Raw genomic sequence first — 18565 nt, forward strand, 5'->3', positions numbered from 1 at the left:
GGACCACCTGTCACCGGGAGGCAAAGATGCTGCTCCTCAAGGTCGTGGGGTACCCTTCTGCCCCACAGTTACGGCCACCACCTTCACCCAGAAGCCTCCTGCACCCAGCGGCGGGGTCGGCCTTCCTCACTCTGCCCCACGGCGTGGAGCCCACTCACCGTCTAGTCTTCCCTCGTCAGGACAGGCACGTAGGCGGATTCACAGGCTGCGATGGCCTCCAGGTGCTCCCCCAGGCTAGTGTCTGTGCTCCCAGGCTGCCTGGCATGCTCCGGCCGGCAGGAACATGCCCCACATCCCTCTGGGGCCCACAGACAACATGCCCACACCTGGCTCATGGGTTTTCTGCACACGAGTGCCTTAGGTTGTCTAGTGGATTCCCCAGGAACCTCCCATCGTCCTCTGTGTGAAGTCTGTGTTAACGTCCTGGGAATGAGCTACAGCCAGCCCAGCAGCGGGCAGCCGAGGCACAGCTTTCACCTGCCCTTCCCTAGTGACTCGGACGCCAAGCAGCTTCCCTGGGTTTCCTGGCCCTTGTGGACCTTCTCCAGGAGACCGTCCACGGCTCCTTCCCTTTCTCACTTGGGTTGTCCTCTTGTTGGAGCTCCTTCCACATTCTGGGCACCAACCTTCCACCACCCAGACATGGCCGCATCTGCACCTTCCCTCACTTTATCAGCAGGTGCTTACGAAGTACGCACTTCAACCCTGATGAAGCCTTATGTGACGTCACCTGCCTTTGTGGACTGTGCTTTGGGGGTCCCACGGGAGGTTCCACAACCCCAGCGTCATGAAGACTCTTGCCTAGGATGTCCTGTGGGTTTCCATGCTGGCTCTTACTTCCAGGCTCACCCACAGTCCACTCTTTAATATTCGTATATAAAGGGTCTAAATCCACGTTTTTGCATGTGGACATCGAATTCCTCCAGCCTGGCATGCAGGAAGGACCGTGAGGTGCCGTGGCACCTCTGAGCAAGGTTGGCTGACCATGAGTGGTGGCAGGTTTTGGGACTCTCCTGTGTTTCTGAGTCAGAGCCTTATACCAGCACCACCCTACCTTGGGCCTATCTTACCACACATTTACAGAAAGCTCTGACATCAGAACTTACCCAGATTTTCACTTTTCAACAGTCTTTTGAGTATTTGGAGTCCTTTTGTACATCCATAAAAATTTTAGGCAGCTTGCTTACTTCTGCAACAAACTGGCCAGCTTTCCGGGAGAGATGGCCACAGTAACGAGGACTCTTCCAATCCACAAACATGAAATTTCTCAGTGTTCATCTTCGGGGCATAATCTTGCTTTTATTAAATTTATTCCCAAGTAGTATAGCCTTTCTGATGCAGGAGTGGAGGGAATTAACTTCACTTGAGATCACTCGTACTGTACATAGAGACGTAGATGACTTCTGCATAGAGATCTATGGAACCACTTTGCCGAGTTCGTTAGATCTCAAGTTTTGTGTGTGTGTATCCCTTGGGATTTTTGACACAGAATCATGTCACCTGCAAATAAGGATGGTTTTATTTCTTTCTTTCCTATCTGACTGCAGCAGTACAATGTTGAGAAGTGATGAGAGTGGAGGCCCTTGACATTCCTAATCCTATGGGAAGCCAGGTACAATGTCACCTATAGATTTCTTATAAAAAAAAAAGATTTTAAGTCATCTACACATCTGACACGGGACTCAAAACTCACGATCTTGAGATCAAGAGTCACCTGTGTTCCCTACAGAACCAGCCAGGGGCCCCGGCTATAGATTCTTCTCAAGGAGGCCCTTCATCAGGTTGAGAAATTGCTTCCTACTCCATGTTCCCCGAGTTTTTGTTATAAACAGCTATCACATTTGGTCAAATAATTTCTTCCCACCTCTAGAGCGGATATGCACCTTCTGTCCTCCACTTGCTAATGTGGTGACACATACATTGGTTTTCCGATATTAAACCTCACTTGGCTGTGCACCTCAACTCTTCTATAGACACACCTCATTTTATAGCACGTCACAATTATTATTATTTTTTTTAAATCAAAGGTTTCTGGCAACCTCAGAATGTAAGTCTGTCGGCATTTCCAACAGCATTGGCTCATTTCCTATCTATGCAACATGCTTTGGTGATTCTTGCAGTATTTCAAATTTCCTCATTATATTTGTTACAGTGATCTGTGATCAGTGATGAGGCCTCCTTCAAAACTCAGATAATAGCATTTTTTAGCAATTAAGTATTTTTCAATTAAGGTACATACATATTTCTAGACACAATGCAACTGCACATTTCACAGACTAGGTGTAGTGCAAACATGACTTTTAGATGTACAGGAAACCAAAAAATTCACCTGATTTGCTGTACCGTGACACCGCTTTCTCTGGGAAAGCAGCCCACAGTGTCTCAGAGGTGTGCCTGCGCATTGCTGGATTTGTTAACGAATCTCCACGTGTCCCCAGAACTTCCGAAGGACACTTCCTGGTCCACGGTCCCCTCCTCCTGGTTCTGTGTGGCTCAGAGCACACAACTGGCAGGCATCCCCCATTCTCTTTCCTGACACCATGAAAGACACACATTACTTACTTCTGTACACGTTCAGTGGCATCACCACCAAAGCCATCCACTCTTTGGCTTTTTGTTTCAACATCTCTCCTTGTCACAGGCCTTCTGATATTCCCCACTGTGTCTGCCCACCCGTCTCGGCCATTTGTACCCAAGACCTTCCCACCTCCCTCGAGTCGTCCGGCATGTGGCATGAAGCTGTGCACGTATTTCCTCACAACGCTCATAACTTCTGTAAAGTTGGTGGTAATGTCTCCTCTTTCATTCCTGACGATGGCAATCTGTGTCACCTCTGTCATTATAGCTAAAAGTGTGCCAAACTCATGTATCTTTTCAAAGAACCAACTAGTTTTTGGTTTCATTGATTTTTTTCAATTGTCTTTGCTTTCCTGTGTCATGGTTTTCATACTAATCTTTATTCTTTCCTTCTGTTGCTTTGGATTTATTTTGTTCTTTTGCTAGTTTTTTAAAGGTAGAATTTTAGATTCCTGACTTGAAATCTCTTCAGTATTTACAGCTGTAAATCTTCCTGTGAGCACGGGTTTGCTGCATCTCATAAATTTTGATTACACTGTGTTGTGATTAACACTAGGAAGTAATATTCTATTTACAAACACCTCTTTAATGACCAATTACGGTTTTTGCTTAAGTCAAACTCCAAGAAAGTATCAAGGAGTTCAATATAAAACATAGGTTGTCGGTTAACTAATCCAAGCTCTGTAGTACATGTACTGAAAGGAAATAGGAAGCATCTCAGTCTCTCTTCCTTTTTCTCTGCACATAGTCCCAGAAGCCGGCTTATGAGAACTTTGTGCAAAGTACACAGGGATATGCTTGGTACTAAGCCGCTGCACAATCTATGTTATAACCCAGATGGTCTGTGGACTGAGTTCCAGCCTCTTAAGGACAAACATGAATTCTGTGGAACACACAGCTGAGATGGTTACTCGGTGAAACTCCAAGACTACACAACAAATGCTCTGTGATACTATTATTTTGTTCCCATAATTAAGCAGTGGTTTCTTGTAATAAATAATACGTATCTTCCAAACTTACAAAACATCATCTTCCAAAGTTGCATTAACATGAGGATGCAAGAGCATCTTGCAAGTAGAAGTCATTTTGTGCAAAGTACTGCTCAGGCCTGCAGGTTTCCCTCGTGTGTTGCTCTAAAACGTAGTGGGTGTCCTTTCTGGAAGAGAATGGAGCTATCTAGGAGTTACATTTCATTTCAGCATCATTAGGGTGCTGACACTGGAGGGCCGAACTTCGCCCAGAAGGCATTCCTGAAAGGCAGCAGGAGACCAGGGCCACCTGGCGGAGGTCACAGACGGCCCACGGCCTGGCTCGCAGATGGCAGAACAGACATGCCACACACTGACAATCTGAGCAACCAACCACAGAAAGCATTCCTAGAACTCCAAACGCAACTTTAACCATCTCCAGGATCCCAACATCCTCTAAGAGTAAGATTCTTGTATTGACGTAAAACGTAATCTGGAGGTTTAAAACAGAAAACTCAGGTCACAGTCAATAGAAATGTAAAAGCTATTTTCTCATCACCCCAGAAATCCAGCTCTGCAAATAGGAACAAAAACCCCACGACTTTCATGAAGCCCTGAGCCCCAAGACAGCAAGTCTCCGAGGTGAGCGCAGCACACCACCCTGGGTTTGGAGAGGCGTTTCCTTAGACTACAGTTTCCTGGGCCCAAATCAGCGCCTGAAGCCCAGGAACCTGCATTCCCAGTGCATCTCGCCCAGGCCTCAGCACATCCTGAGGCCAAGTCTCACAGCGCACCCAGGAACACTAGCCCAGGGGGTTAGCATTTCATTCCTCTTACCATTAATGATTATTCACTTCTAAGGACTCTCAGACTGACAAAATCTGCAGGCAGTGAATTCCTATTTCTTGGCTCTCATCCCAGAGCCATGTCAGATGCCAAGGAAAGGACATAAAAGCCACCTTTTAGAGACAGAAGGTAGCCACAGTTTTCTAGAAGGGCTTAGCTAGGCTTCTGACAACCATGTTCAGTGGCCTATGGAAAAAGTGCGTTTGGCATGGACAGCACGAGGGAGATGAGAGCAGCCCCATCCACTGGCACGCCGCTGCCTCGCATGGTGCTGCTTGGCCACTTGCTCTGACATGCAGCCTGGGGCCCACTGGCCACTCTCTGCGAGCCCTGGTCAGCACTGCGTGGTGGCGAGGTGCGGGGGCAGTGAGACCCCCACCGCTCCCCAGGACCCCTCAGAAAGAAGCCCCACGTCACAGGGTGGACACGCTCCCACGTACCACAGCAAGCCACACCTGCACACACTGCTCCACAGCGACAGGCGCAGATGGCCATGGCCTGCAGCTCTAAGTCCAGCACAGCCACATGGGGCTGGGATCTGGTACTTCTCCTCGTAGACCCCGACTGCCACCAGCAGGGCCATTCTAGGGTGAACAGCCATGTTCAGGAACAGCACCATGTGTGCAGGAAGCGGTCTGTCCTGGTCCTCTCTCCGCCCAGCAGCCTGAGCAGAGGCCATACGGCAGGGCTGAGGCAGGTGGACCTCATGCCTTCTGGGTCTGCGCCCCTGCTGACCACACAGCCATTATCACCAGGACTACACTCATACTGGCCGCTGGGCTGCAGCAGAGACTTCACGACAGCAGTGCCAGGTGACCATGCCAACACTTGGGTGGCCAGGGACACTGGTCACGATGTTATGGGAATGCAGGCTGGCAGCCAGAGCTCCTGAAGAAGAACAGAACAGCTGGGGCACCTCCCGACTCGGCTGAGCACTGAGCTTCGCAGGAATGCCAATGCGCTTGAGGCTGGCGGGCAGCTGATGGGAGCAGGGAGCCGTTAGGATGGGCTCTTGGGTGACCCCGGGGCACACTTGCTCCAAGCGTTCCACCTCGGTGCTGCATGGACGACATGCCTCCTCCCGCCAGAGTGCTTCCAGGAGGATGCTCTAGACAGAACTTCCTGTGAACTAAGTCGTAACCATCTGAAAACATCCATTACACGAGATTCTTACAATCTTGCCTTTAAAGGTCATAAAAAAACACATCCATCAAGCATAAAATTCCATTACCATGATCCTTAAGAAGGATCCCTATTAAAGGCATGATCGTTTTACTTTGATTTATAGACCTTATTGGTTTCACAAAGTGCAGAGGAATTTCAGCAGGATGTTTAGTTACATAAGGAACTTTATTGTCTTGAAAAGATTTAGCAACTAGCCTCAAACTAAAGCGGCTGATTATAATGGCCTCTCAAATCAATTCTGAAGAACTTCTACTTTACCTTCAGCTCCGTGCTAAATCAGTATGTGAACTATTCAGTAAAACTCAGCTTTCTTTCCCAGAATAAGGAAAACATTAATGTGCCTTGGTTTTCAAAAGTCCTATTTTAAGTTTCTTTCTTCCAAATATTTAAGCTTTTTGAAATCCACCAAATGGAGCGATATCCCCACCCGAAAGGGAAGGCTGGTCTTTTCCTCCGAAGGAGGCAGAGGTAACGATAGAGGGAAATTGGGCAGCTGCCGACAGGATGGGTGTCCAGCAAAACCACAGGCAGCTAGGTCTTCAACCCGCGGCCAGCCTGGCACTGCAACCTGAAATGTGAAAACATGTGACACAGTTTTAGGATGTTTAAGATAACAAAGACAGAAAAACTAGGGAAAAAATTTCAGGGTTTTCTGCCGGTAACGGGAAACGAGGCGATGGCAAACAAGGCGACGGCTGTCTCTGGGATCCACGCTGGGGCTGCCGGAGCATGCACGCATCCTGCCCCGCATCCCGTGGAAGGTCTGGGCCTCGGACCCACTGGACTCCACACTCCCAACACGGGGTTGGCTCCTGGGCAGCTGGGAGCAATGCCAACGGAGGACACGCTGCAATCTGTGCCTTGCTGTGTTCCATGCTGCTCTCTGGTTTCAGAGAAATGAAATGTTTACATGGCAGTCGGCATCTCCTCCGGAGAGCATGGCACAGTGGGGAAGACATCAGGAACAAATGTCCCCGCGGCCCTGTGTCCATCAGCCAACGCCCAGGCACAAGGCAGCTCACTGGGCAGGGGGGGCACGGACGGCCTGATGCAGTGACACTGGGGCCAGCACCAGCTCCACCGCCATACACACAACATGGTCTACCACCTTCTGAGCTGTTTTTGTGAACACTACTCATCTTTCCCAAGTGCTCTAAAGAAATGGGAAATCGTATTCTGGATAAAAAATGAGAAGTTTGGAGAGGTTAAGACAAACCCTGCAAGGAAAGACACTGGGACATAGAGAGGTCTGCAAATAGAACAAAGACCAGATTCCACAGCCTGCCAGGGTGGTTTTCTCGGCCCGGGGAACCGGCCCCACAGCACGGTTCCTGCAGCTGCTGTGTAACCACGGATCCGGTGGCCACAAAGTTTAGGAGTAGTTCTGGAGGACTGCCCCCCGAGGTCAGACCACAGCGGGGGCACCCCAGCACTCCCATGTGTGGTACCGAAGAGCAATGTTCCACGGCTCTGCTCACAAATCCACCACTCAAGGATGCAGAACTTTAAGGACAAAACTAAATACACCCGTTGGCTCCGTGACACGTCCTGGGGGCTAATGGAATCATGTGTCCATGTCTATACGTACACAACAGACCAGAGGGTGTGTGTTTGCTGCTGTCTGAACAGCATCAATGCTCAATCAGGTCAGAACGGACTTGGTGACGGATCAAAGATCCGTTGGACAGCAACACCGGGGACTCCCCCATGAAGTCTCATCAAACCCTCACCTCCAGTTTTGACAGAGACTGAGGTCCAGAGCATCCCCTATGCAGCTGTCCCTTCATCTCTCTGCTTCCACAAAACCACAACGACGTGCCCTGGGAGCCCATGCACTCGGTCTCCCCGCCTCCCATAGAAGACGATGCTCTTACACACCAGCTTCCAGTCTCTCCTGTGAGAACCTTTGTGTTTGTGTCTCTGGAGCAAACACATCAAAACAGAATGAGATTCTGCAGCATTTTAAGTAAAGCAACAGGCTTTACCTAGAAACCATGAGGAGGGGGCGCCTGGGTGACTCAGCAGTGGAGTGTCTGCCTTTGGCTCAGGGGGTGATCATGGGGTCCTGGGATCAAGTCCCACATCGGGTTCCCTGGATGGAGCCTGCTTCTCCCTCTGCCTGTGTCTCTGCTTCTCTGTCTCTTCTCTGTCTCTCTCACAAAGAAAGAAAAGAAAGGAAAGAGACAAACCATAAGGGGATGAATATTTAATGCCCAAACCAGAGAGGCACCTGGTGGCTCAGTCGGGTTAAGCATCTGACCCTTGATCTCAGCTCACAGCTTGATCTCAGGGTCATGAGTTCAAACCCCAAGTTAGGCTCTACACTGGGCACTGACCCTACTTAAATTAAAAAAAAAAAAAAAAAAAAATCCACATCAGGAACTTAATGAACAACGGAGGCCACAATCACGATGAACTTTAACACCTGCAAATTTCTCGTCCCCTAGAAACCTGGTCAACTCTGACAACTTCTCTAAGAGGGAGCAGTGTCAGACATTATCAGAAAGGGGAAGAAAAGCAGCCACTTGGGGGATGGCAAGGTCCACTCTTGCCATCTTGAGCACATCTGCCCCTTGCCGGACATCACGGCCTCTTCTAAAGAGCACGACCTCCCTGTGTGGCAGCCACCATCCCTGAAACAAGACCTGCTTTGTAAGTAACAACTCATGGGGAGCCAGTGGCCACCACATCCTCCACCACTGCGTCTCCAAGAGCTGTCAGGAGCAGCGTGAAGCTCAGGGCCCATGACAACATGAAAACACACGAAGATTCCCATACACACCTTTATTCGTGTCTACTTCTCAGTCACCATAAAACAAACTGCAGAACACATTGCCAACACCTCCACGGTGCTTTATGGCAACGAAGTGGGCAGACGCTAGAGTTCCGTGAAGGGTACCGATGACAACTTGCCCACTGTTCCAGGATATAGGACCTGTGAGCCGAAGCCAACCATGGAGAAGGGAACATGGCAAGGCCTGAGGGACAACGCAGCCTCTGTGAGGGCAGCAGACCATCCCTGCTCAGTGGCTGGTGGCCTCCACGTCAGGTGCATGCTGCCCTGGACCCAGGAGGCCGGCCAGGGCTCTCCCAATGCACAGGTGAGGGCAAGGTCAAGGGCAAGCTGACCTGCCTGGAAGTGCTGGCGGCCACACCTAGAACTCTATGATTTCTCGCTTTTCAGTGTGTGACATCTACCCGCGCCCCTTTTATACCAGAATAGAACCTCAGTTATCACTCAGAAAAGTCTGTCAAAAATAACACCCCACCAGTGAGATTTCTTTCCCATTAGGTTAACAGTAAGAAAGCCCAACTAAATGTGGACATGGGCCGTGGGCTGCAGGGTGCCCCCCAAACTACACCCCAGGACCTCGGACCTCAGAAGGGGACGGCGTGTGGAGATGAGGTGCTAAGGAGATTGCTGAGGTTTAATGAGATTAGACGGGAGGGACACGATGCAGTATGACTGTGTCCTTATAGACAGAGGGAAGGCCACATGTCTACACAGCCAGGAGAGGCCTCAGGGGAGCCAGCCCTGCCCCACCTGCATCCTGACCTCCAGCCTCAGCCCCAGGAGAGCACCTGCCGTTAAAACCACCTTGGCCTGATGCACACAGCAGGAGGGTGCTCTCACCATCGCCCCCCATGGCCCACTGTGTGGTCAGAGCACGGCCCTTAAGAAGGCCGGTGAGGGCAGCTGAGACACGTCTGGGCTTCTGAGTACAAGTGCGAGTCCAACAAAGGGCCCTCTGGGAACAGGGCCAGGACCCCGAGTGTGGACGTGACCCCTCCAGCTGCTCAGGCAGGAGTCCCAGCTGCAGGATGACATGGACAGGGCTCCATCCCCTCAGACATGCTCCTCAGCCCCTGACCACTGCTCCCCTGCACAGGGCCATTCTGGAGATGACGGAGACGACACGATCAAGGGGTGAAGGTGACTGGACCCGAGCATCACAGGGCAAGCCGAAGTAACATTCTGCTGAAACGAGGCCCCCAGTCGGTGACACGCACACAGTCCCCAGTAAAAAACTGCTGGGACAGAGCCCTGCTTGTCTCCCTGGTGGGGATGCCCCCTCTGGTCACACGTACACACAGCGCCTGAACAGAAGCCACCAGATGGCTCACACATCCGGCAGGACACAAATTCAAGGCAAATCTCTAAAGCTACTTCTGCCGTCTGCAGCCGAAGTGTCGGCTCCGAATTCGGGATTTCAATCCAGGGCAGCCAGCTCTGCGTTTGCACCAAGGTCCATAGAAGGCCTGCCTCTATCCTGTTTGCTCACACCCGCCACAGCCATGCCAACACAAAGACAGTTTCCCAGGTAGGTGTAGGTGCTGATCCATGAAGGGCTCTGGTAGCTCACCTGGGGCTTCGAGCCCTGTGCTGCCCGAGCACCCAAGTCCACAGCGTGGAGCTAAGGGGCACGGGGACTCACCCACATGGCACACGGCGCCCTATCAGCCGCTGGAAACAGCTAGCAGAAGGAAATGTGAGCCAGGGCCTGCACCTCAGTGTCACCATCGCCTGGGCTGGCAGGGACCAATGCACCACCTGGTCTAAGCAGAAAGACGCAGGCTCACTTTTAGCAAAATGATATGCCAAGACAAAAGAACCCAAAACCATCTGTCACAGAGATCTCTAAGCTGAAAGATTTCACGGCTAATACAAGGGCCGAGAGACTCTAAAACATCCACAGAAATAACGCAAAGACTCCCCTAACCCTGAGGCTCAGCAGCCTGGGAGCTTACAGACACGAGGTGAGACCATGTACGTGGGCTCAGAAGCCTCAGTCTGACGAGAATACCTGGACATGTTCAAAGTATCTTTGAAACAGAAAAAAAAAAAAAGAAAGAAAGAAACAGAAAATAGTTCCTACAATCCTGTAATGGAAGCATACATTTCTTCAGCATAATTTGAAAGTAAGAAAACACAGTTTGCCATTGACTTAGGAAGGAAGGTCAGAGAGGTGTCCAGAGAGATGGCTGGGCTCTGGGTGCCCCAGGACCCCACAGCCCTCTCGTGGGCACCTCCCACCGACCTGGGGTCCCACACCATGATGGCCGAGGGCTGTGGAGTACCTCCCACACCTTACTCACCACCAGCGCTGTGGCTGCGCCAAGGACAGTGGAACCGGCTGGCTCACCCACAATCCTCCAAGCCGGGACTGCTTCAAACAGACCCACTCGCAGGCTTGTGGCCAGCGGCCAGCGATCACCCATCCTGGGAAACCTGCCGCCCCTCTCAGGGAAACACTTCCCCAGCTGCGCCTGCGGTAGCACAAGGGTTGGTGCATGTCAGGAGGACATGAGACCTGCCCTCCACCGGCGGTGCCAGTCCGGCCCCCGAGTCCCCAGCACTTGCCTGCAACTCCACACAGCCCCGGCACCCGTACCCAGCCACCAGCATAGCAGGAAGGTGGCCTGTCCCGCCCCAGCCTTAACCACGTGATCCGTGGGCCCAGCTCAACAGGGAAACATCAAAAAACAAATCTAATTAAAGGCACATCATGAATACTCTTTAAACCTGATTAAAATTATACCCAGGAAGATAAAGCACAGAACACACATGCCGTTTGCGTCCCCGTCTGGAGATATGGAGCTCTGCCCCTGCACTCGCACTGGTTGGTACTAAAGTATTAACAGCATTACAAGCAATATACAAAGCAAAACTAGATGTGAAAGTACAAAATACGCATTATTTAATTCTATTTAAAATAATTAAGTTTAAAATTTTATGATAAATTTCTCATGAATGGCAAATCACAAACTTGATTATTTTGGACTACGCATCTGGAGTGTCGCTTCCTGCCCGTCTCCCCTCGGGGACTGCCAAGTGTCCTCACGCAAGTAGGAGTTCGACTTCTTCCCGTTTCTGCGTGCGTCGGACAGTTGACACGTGGTGAAAATGGGGAAAAGGTTACTCAGAATCATATAATAAAACTTTAGAAACTTTTCCAGAAGCAGGTTTAACACATCACATTTTGCTCATGAGCACAAAATTTACAGTCAGAAGTTGCACATAAAGGGTTTATTTTAAATGTTTTAAGGATAGGATAGAGTTACATCATAATTATAAAAATTACTTACAGAATTAACAGATTTATATTGTTTATACTTCTAAATGCAGAGAACAGGGAACTGTCTACACATCGTATAAAATAAAATTAAAATTAAAAATGAATTCAAGCCTGAAAATGAGGTCATTTACCTAATTGCAAGATGCGAACACGACGACCCCTGAACTATACACATCCGCTCACACCGCACTAATGGTGGAAATACAAAAAGCGCAGCATTTCCAAGGAACCACAGACATTTCGACCATAATTATTTTGTTATAATAATTGTTCCTGTTTTGTCTTTGGAGAACTTTCTTTTTTTTTTTCTTTTTTTTCTTTTTTTTTTTTTTTTTAAGACAATCAGCTTAAGAATGTTTTCAGGCACTACAATTTGTGACAATCAGAACAGTCCTCTAATGGGTCCACAGCGTTCAGAGATTCAAGCCCAATGCACTTCGGGGTTTGGCACGTAAAACAAGGACAGGAATGAACTCTGGCTTAGAAGTAACTGTGAGGCTTCGAGAATGCACAGTCCCTTCAAATGCTGCACGACAGAGCTGGGAAGTCACCTGCTGCTGGCACTGCATGGCTTCGCCAGTGCACTTTCATCCTACGACCACTAAAACGGCACAGGAAGCAAATATACAGAAAACTGAAAACAAATAAAAACAAAGATAGAAAACAAAAAACCTAAATATCTTTCACATGCAAGTTCAGTTAGTTACATTGAACATCCTACTTAGAATAGAGCATGCAAAAAAGGATGGTCTGCGTCTAAGGTTCTCCTCGGAAGCTTCACGTGGCAGCCGGACGTCACACGCACACGACACGAGAACACTAGAGCAGGTCAGTGAGGAAGGCCGGGACATTTTATACAGGTTCAGGTCTTGTGTGGTCACAAGTCCCACGATAATTTTGGAAACTCATGTTGGCCTCCTAGAACAAGGAACCAACATTCTGATAGCAGGAAAAGGCAAGCAATGCATGCAGATCTGAAACGTGAGCCTAGAACGAAGCCTGAAATACCGGGCGAGGGAGTGCAGTCAGTCACCGCGCAAGTGTGGGCTGAGCCACCAAAAGTAAAAAGAATGGGGGGAATAAAGAACACAACAAAAAAACCCCTTCCCCTTCCTTCCACCCTAAAGGCAACACATGGAACACTGATTAACATAACGGTGATCGTCACGCGTCACGTTCGTCTGGGGAGTGGCACACCACGTAGTACTGAAGCTGCTACAGGTACTTGCAGGAAAACCCCAATGCAAGTCACCAAGTGACCCAACCCTCAGGACACTTCCCAAGAACACTGGTTTTCAGCCTGAAGCCACCTCATCACGTCTGGGTGCACACGCTGGGCATACCCACTCTCTGGGCACACGTGTCCACATGCGCTTGGGAGCTGGGCCCAGCCTGGAGATTCGCATGCAGGGACTGTGACGAGAGCCTCCAGGGAAGGAGGTGACAGGTGTGCAGCATGACCCCTGTTCAAGCAGGAGGAGCGTCTGAGACCAGGTGCTCACCACAGGGAGACAACCTACACAGGCCGGGCGCTGCCCTGCTAGAGCGCGCGAGGTCACCACCCCACAGCACCACAGCACACAGCCTCGCCATGCAGACATGCATTCCGAGGCCACAGCTACAGAGTCTCTGAGGCCTCACGATCTGGGAGCTGACTCCCAGAACTCAGGCAAGTTTTCCAATCTCCACAAGAGACTGGTCTGACGTCCTGCCTCTCTCCTGGCTTTCGTACGGTCAGGGCTCATCCAAAACAAAGGGACAGATGGCCGTGTCGCTGGCACACTAACTACCTCTGCGGGTCTATTCCGGTGAAGCCCACCTTGTGGGAATCAGCCACGAGAGGGTCGTGCAGCCATGGGCTGCTTCCAGGCACACCCGGGGGCTAGCGCAGTGACCGGCCCTGACGTGGCAGGGCCCCTGGATGGGGAGAGCCCACATCAACAGCACTCGAGGAGCAAGACCGTGCAGCACCACAGAAGGCGGCCGGGGACCTGGCTGTTGTGCATCTAGATCCTCTTGTGGGGAAAAGCCTTCTGACCACAACCATGTACCAGTAAGAACAGTAATAAAAATAAGTGTTCCAGAGAACCTGCTGGCAGGCGGCAACACCATTCTGAAACTTGTATTTCTAATATAAAAGCACTAGGTTCTGCCAGGAACTTACCACACACACACAAACCACTGATGCACTGCTGCCTCTCAGATCCACGTACTAGAATCCAGACTGATTTGTACACATGAACGGACCGCTTGGGCCACCCAAAACACACCTGCACCACTGTGTGTGCACAAGTACCTGGGCTTTGCTTTAAAACAGAAAGAGGATTTATGATTAAAAAATATGTAAACAAAAATTTACAAAGCTTAGAATTAAAGGCAGCTTTTGACCCAGATTTCTAATGTTTTGTTGAATTCTAATGTGGGTCCAGCAACTGTTCTCAAGGGATTTATATTTGGACTCATGATTTAAAGCCTCCAGACTGAAACAGTGTCTGAACTTCCGACTTCCAGAACATGCTGAACATCCTGATGTTGTCTCCTGTGCCCACATTTAATTTTAAATAGACAGCAGTAATATACAAAATAGGACTGACTTAGGACAAGCACTCCTGTTAAACTGGAGAATATTATTGAACCCCCACCCCAATCCACAAAGAAAGGACTGCCAAGGAAGAGTGTGTGTGTGTGTGTGCGTGCGCGCGTAGTGCATATGGACACACACAGAGCTGGACAGGTAGATAGAGATACATACACGTCTCAAAAAAGAAGGCAGTACCGACAGTACCAAACTACGCTTGCAGTGTGGCAGCAGAGAAGGAGAGCTATGGTGACGGGGAGCTGGGGACGATCCAGTACAGTTCTATACGACCGCAATGCTAGCTTAACTTGCACCAAACTTGCCTTAACTCCCCTCCAGACACACAGACTTCTTTTAAGAGGAAGGAGTTCCTTACACAAAATGCTTTGTGTTCACATAAATCTGTACTATTCAGAACAAAACCAGTTCTGCTGGCAGAGATTGTGGGTTCGCAGGGACATTTAAGCTTTCATTAAACTGGAAAGCAATCAAGTCTTTATGTCTACAAATTATACATTTAATAGTTCCACAAATTTGGCAAAGTTCATGATGACATCTAGGATGTTTTCACCAAATCGTAGACATAAATATGGAAATCGTCATCAAACTTGATGAAATAGACAGACGGTTTGGCCTCCACTTGATGAATGACCATGCCAGTCCTTTTAGAGCCGTCCTCTTTGGCATATTCCACTTGTTTGCCTACCAGGCTGTCCACAACTTCTCCTGGTTCCCTTTCTGCTGGAGGAGAATCATCTGTGTTAAAGAGGGGAAAGAAAAGAATTTAAAGTCAAATTTTAGGTATGTACCAATTCACATGTCTATTTTCATAATAATTTTTTAAAAACTTCACATCCCTGATTATCTAGGGCAAGAGTCGGCAATGTTTTCTTCAAGGGCCAGATGGTAAATATGTGAGGCTTGAGGCTGTACGGTGTCTGCACAGACTACTCAGCTCTGCCAGTCACAGGGGAGCAGTCGCGGGGGTGCCTAAATGAAAGGTGTGGCTGTATGCCTGTAAAACTTTATTTATTAAAACAGTGTGCCGCCCCCCAGGACCAGGGTGGGTAAAGGATTTTGAAAATCATAAGCAGAAATTCCCATGGCTCCTGTGTAGTAACAGCTGAGAATGAGAGGTGAGGGCTCAGCAGGGCAAGACCAGGGAAAAGCCGAGCCCCACAGGACTTGCCACTGGTAATAGCGCCCCCTGGGACGCTGAGAAGACACACCCTCCTGGGCTTTCCCAGGTCACCCCACCACACAGTCTCCCCCAGCTCAGCTTCTGAGTAAGAGTTCCCGTGCTCTGATATGAGTTCCCGCGCTCTGAACACAGGTGCCCAGCGCCACCCTCCGGCCCAGACCAATCACAACGGGTCCCCCGGGTCCCCCAAGATGACAGAGGTCCCCTCTGCCCGGGGCCTGTTGGGTGACCCTGGCAAAGCCACGCCACGCCACCCTGGGCGAGAACGGCTCGGAGCACAGCAACAAGCGACCACCGGCTCCCATGGCGAAGCTGGGAGCAGCAGGGCAGGTGCGGCGAACTCTTCAGCCAGGAGCAGCACCGGCCTCCCACCCCAGGCGCCTTGCTCACACCACATGGAGCACCCTCAGTCTCGCAGCCCTGAGCCTGCCACCTCGACCAGCCCACGCCCAGCCTTGTTTCAGCGGGTCTCTGAGCAAGGAAGCCTGGCCAAGCCACAGGGCCAAACCACACACTGTTCCCTTGCCAGGCAGTGGCGCCAAGCCCACCTCACTTTAGGAACACCTCCAGTTTAGAGAGCTTTGGGAGCTTACAGAGCTTTAGGAGCTGGGACGGCCGCCACCTCAGCAACCCCAGCAGGATGTCAGGGCCTCTCGCCGAAGCCCCCCGCACAGAGGCCCCTGCACAGCACTCACACCGGAGCATCATCACTGTGGGCCAAACACTTGCTGAAGCAGTGTTTGGGATGGGAGGAAAAGACTGAAAGGGCAAGGGGGTCTGGGGGACACCACACACAATGCAAAGGCCCACGCTTTCCAGCAGTGAGGCAGCAGTCCTTACTGTGGGTCCTTTTCTACAAAAAAGTTAAAAACCCAACTTCATATAGGCTGGAGAAGTGCTCTTAAGGAACACTCTCCTGATAATTAAATTCCTGCCCATATAAATATTTTCCATTACAGACTTATGACAAACCCTAAGACAAAGAAGGTAGAAAGTCAGGGCCAGATGAGCACAAGTGCTGGAGGAAGAACCCAACGAGAACAGACATGCTGTCACCCCATCCAGGCCTGGGAGCCCAGTGCTGGAGGCAAGGCTATGGAGCAGTTTAAAAAAGAACAGGCTTACCACCCAAAAATGAAATTAAGAGAATAATTTCATTCATAACAGTATCAAAAAGAGCACAAAATTCAGGAATAAAACCTAACAAAGAAGTACAAAACTGCTACTCTGAGAACGTCAAGACACTGTTGATAGACATCTGTAAATCTCAGCAAAGCGGAGAGTATTCCTGTGCTCCCGGGTTAGAAGGCTTCATATTGTCAAGATAATCAGATTCAATCCCCCTCTGAGTCCCAGCTGACTTCTTTGCAGAAACTGACAAACTGATTCCAAAATTCATGAAATCGCAAGGAACTCAGAAAAATCCAAACAATCCTGAGAGAGAACATAGGATTCAGCACTGCCCAACATCGTAACTTACCCCAGAGCCGGGTAACCGAGTGTGGCACATGTCCCCCGAGGCACAGGCACACAGAGCAGCACCCAAAGCCCAGGAACACAGCTGTCCATCCACAACCAGCTTCTTTCCACCACCAGCAGGGAAACAAGTCTTTCCACAACATGGTGCTCAGACAACACGTAGAATGAAGGTGGACCCTCCAGCACATCATGAAAATTAATGCAAAACATTTCAAAGATCTAAATGTAAGAGCAATGCCTACAAGACCCGTAAAAGAAAAGAAAGAGGTAGGTCATCATGACCTTGACCTTGGCCTTGGCAAAGACTGTCAGACACAACACCAAAAGCACAAGGTACAAAAGGAAAACTAAAGTGGCCTTCGTCACAATGAAAAACTTCTGTGCTTTGAACACCACCAAGACCGTGAAAAGAAACCCACCGAATATGAGAAAGTGTCTGCAAATCCTACACGTCAGGAGATCCGCACCAAGACCCAGACTTGATAAACACAGCAACAGAATGGCGGTGACGAGAAACAGGCAGACAGCACCAATAGGCTTCTCCAAAAAAGACATAGAAACGGCCAGTAACACACAGAAGGCCGCCTGGTGTCTGTAGCGGTCAGGGAAATGTAAACCAAGCCCATGGTGAGGTAGTGTTTCGCAACCAGGACAGTTAGAGCCAAAAGTCAGGTAACACGAAGTGTTTGTGTCAGAGCCCTCAGACACAGTTGACGTGCATGGAGAAGGGTACAGCGGTCTCGAAAACCAGTCTGGCGGTTCCCCAAAGATTCAGCAGTGACCACACACCCAACGGTCCCAGTCCTCAGCAAGCACTCAGGGGAACTGAAAACAAACGTCCACTGAGAAACCTGCACACAAAGGTTTACAGCAACATCCTTCATCATCACCAAGAGGTGGTCTACAACACACGTGCCCATCAGTGGATGGGTGAATAAACGTGCATACAGTGCAATTGTACTTGGCCATTAAAAGAAATGAAGCACAGACACTTGCCACAACACGGATGAGCCCTGAAAATGCTGAGCTAATAAGGAAGTCACTCACGAGGAGTCTACATGACACACTCCACCCACGGACAAGTCCACACCCAGGATAGGACACCCAAATAGAAAGCACAGGACTTGAGGCAAAAATGCAAAACTTCACAACCTATGCTTGGTGCATGACTAGAAGAATAATTTAACCCTCAAATTAAAATAAAAATCAAAATAAAATAAGATACATGTACAAAAATAGATCATCAAATATCTCATTCTAAAATTCAAGTTCCTTTGGAATTATCAGAAACAAAGATTGCCAATGTACACTTACTAGAATCGGGCATAATGCGAAGGTCGCCTTCTTTATAATCATCTAGGAGCTGGTACATGTACAAGACGGGATCCTTCTCGTAGGTGATGTAGAACCACGTGTTCATGATAGGGGCGCGCGCTAGGACCATCCCCCTCCACTCGTCCTTGGAGCCATCCTCCGTCTCAAACATGTGCTCTACCGCCTTGCCGATCATCGTGTCGGCCAGGTGTGCATCACTGATTCGAGAAGTCGCTGTGGACAAGAAGCAAACAACGGTTCACATGGGGGTTTTACAAGATCCGTACTGTGGAGACTGAGCTCCGGCAGAGGGACAGCCTGAGACGTGGTCCACGCACCA

At 49.7% G+C, this 18565-nt stretch overlaps 1 protein-coding gene across 10 annotated transcripts in view; it reads right to left on the reverse strand.

Annotated features, from left to right (window-relative positions):
- Positions 1 to 11589: 11589 nt before the first annotated feature.
- The window catches only part of SPIN1 (spindlin 1), a 75249-nt gene continuing 68273 nt past the window's right edge, over positions 11590 to 18565 (reverse strand). For all 10 annotated transcript variants that reach the window (XM_072841611.1, XM_072841569.1, XM_072841578.1 and 7 more), the window contains 2 exons: positions 18226 to 18459; positions 11590 to 14987 (listed from right to left, as the gene is read on the reverse strand). In XM_072841611.1, coding sequence (XP_072697712.1) covers positions 14788 to 14987; positions 18226 to 18459 — 434 coding nt within the window. In that variant the 3' untranslated portion in view covers positions 11590 to 14787. The remainder of the gene's footprint in view (positions 14988 to 18225; positions 18460 to 18565) is intronic.

Source organism: Canis lupus, chromosome 1 (genome assembly GCF_048164855.1).
Source record: "Canis lupus baileyi chromosome 1, mCanLup2.hap1, whole genome shotgun sequence".
NCBI classification, from domain to species: Eukaryota; Metazoa; Chordata; class Mammalia; order Carnivora; family Canidae; genus Canis; species Canis lupus.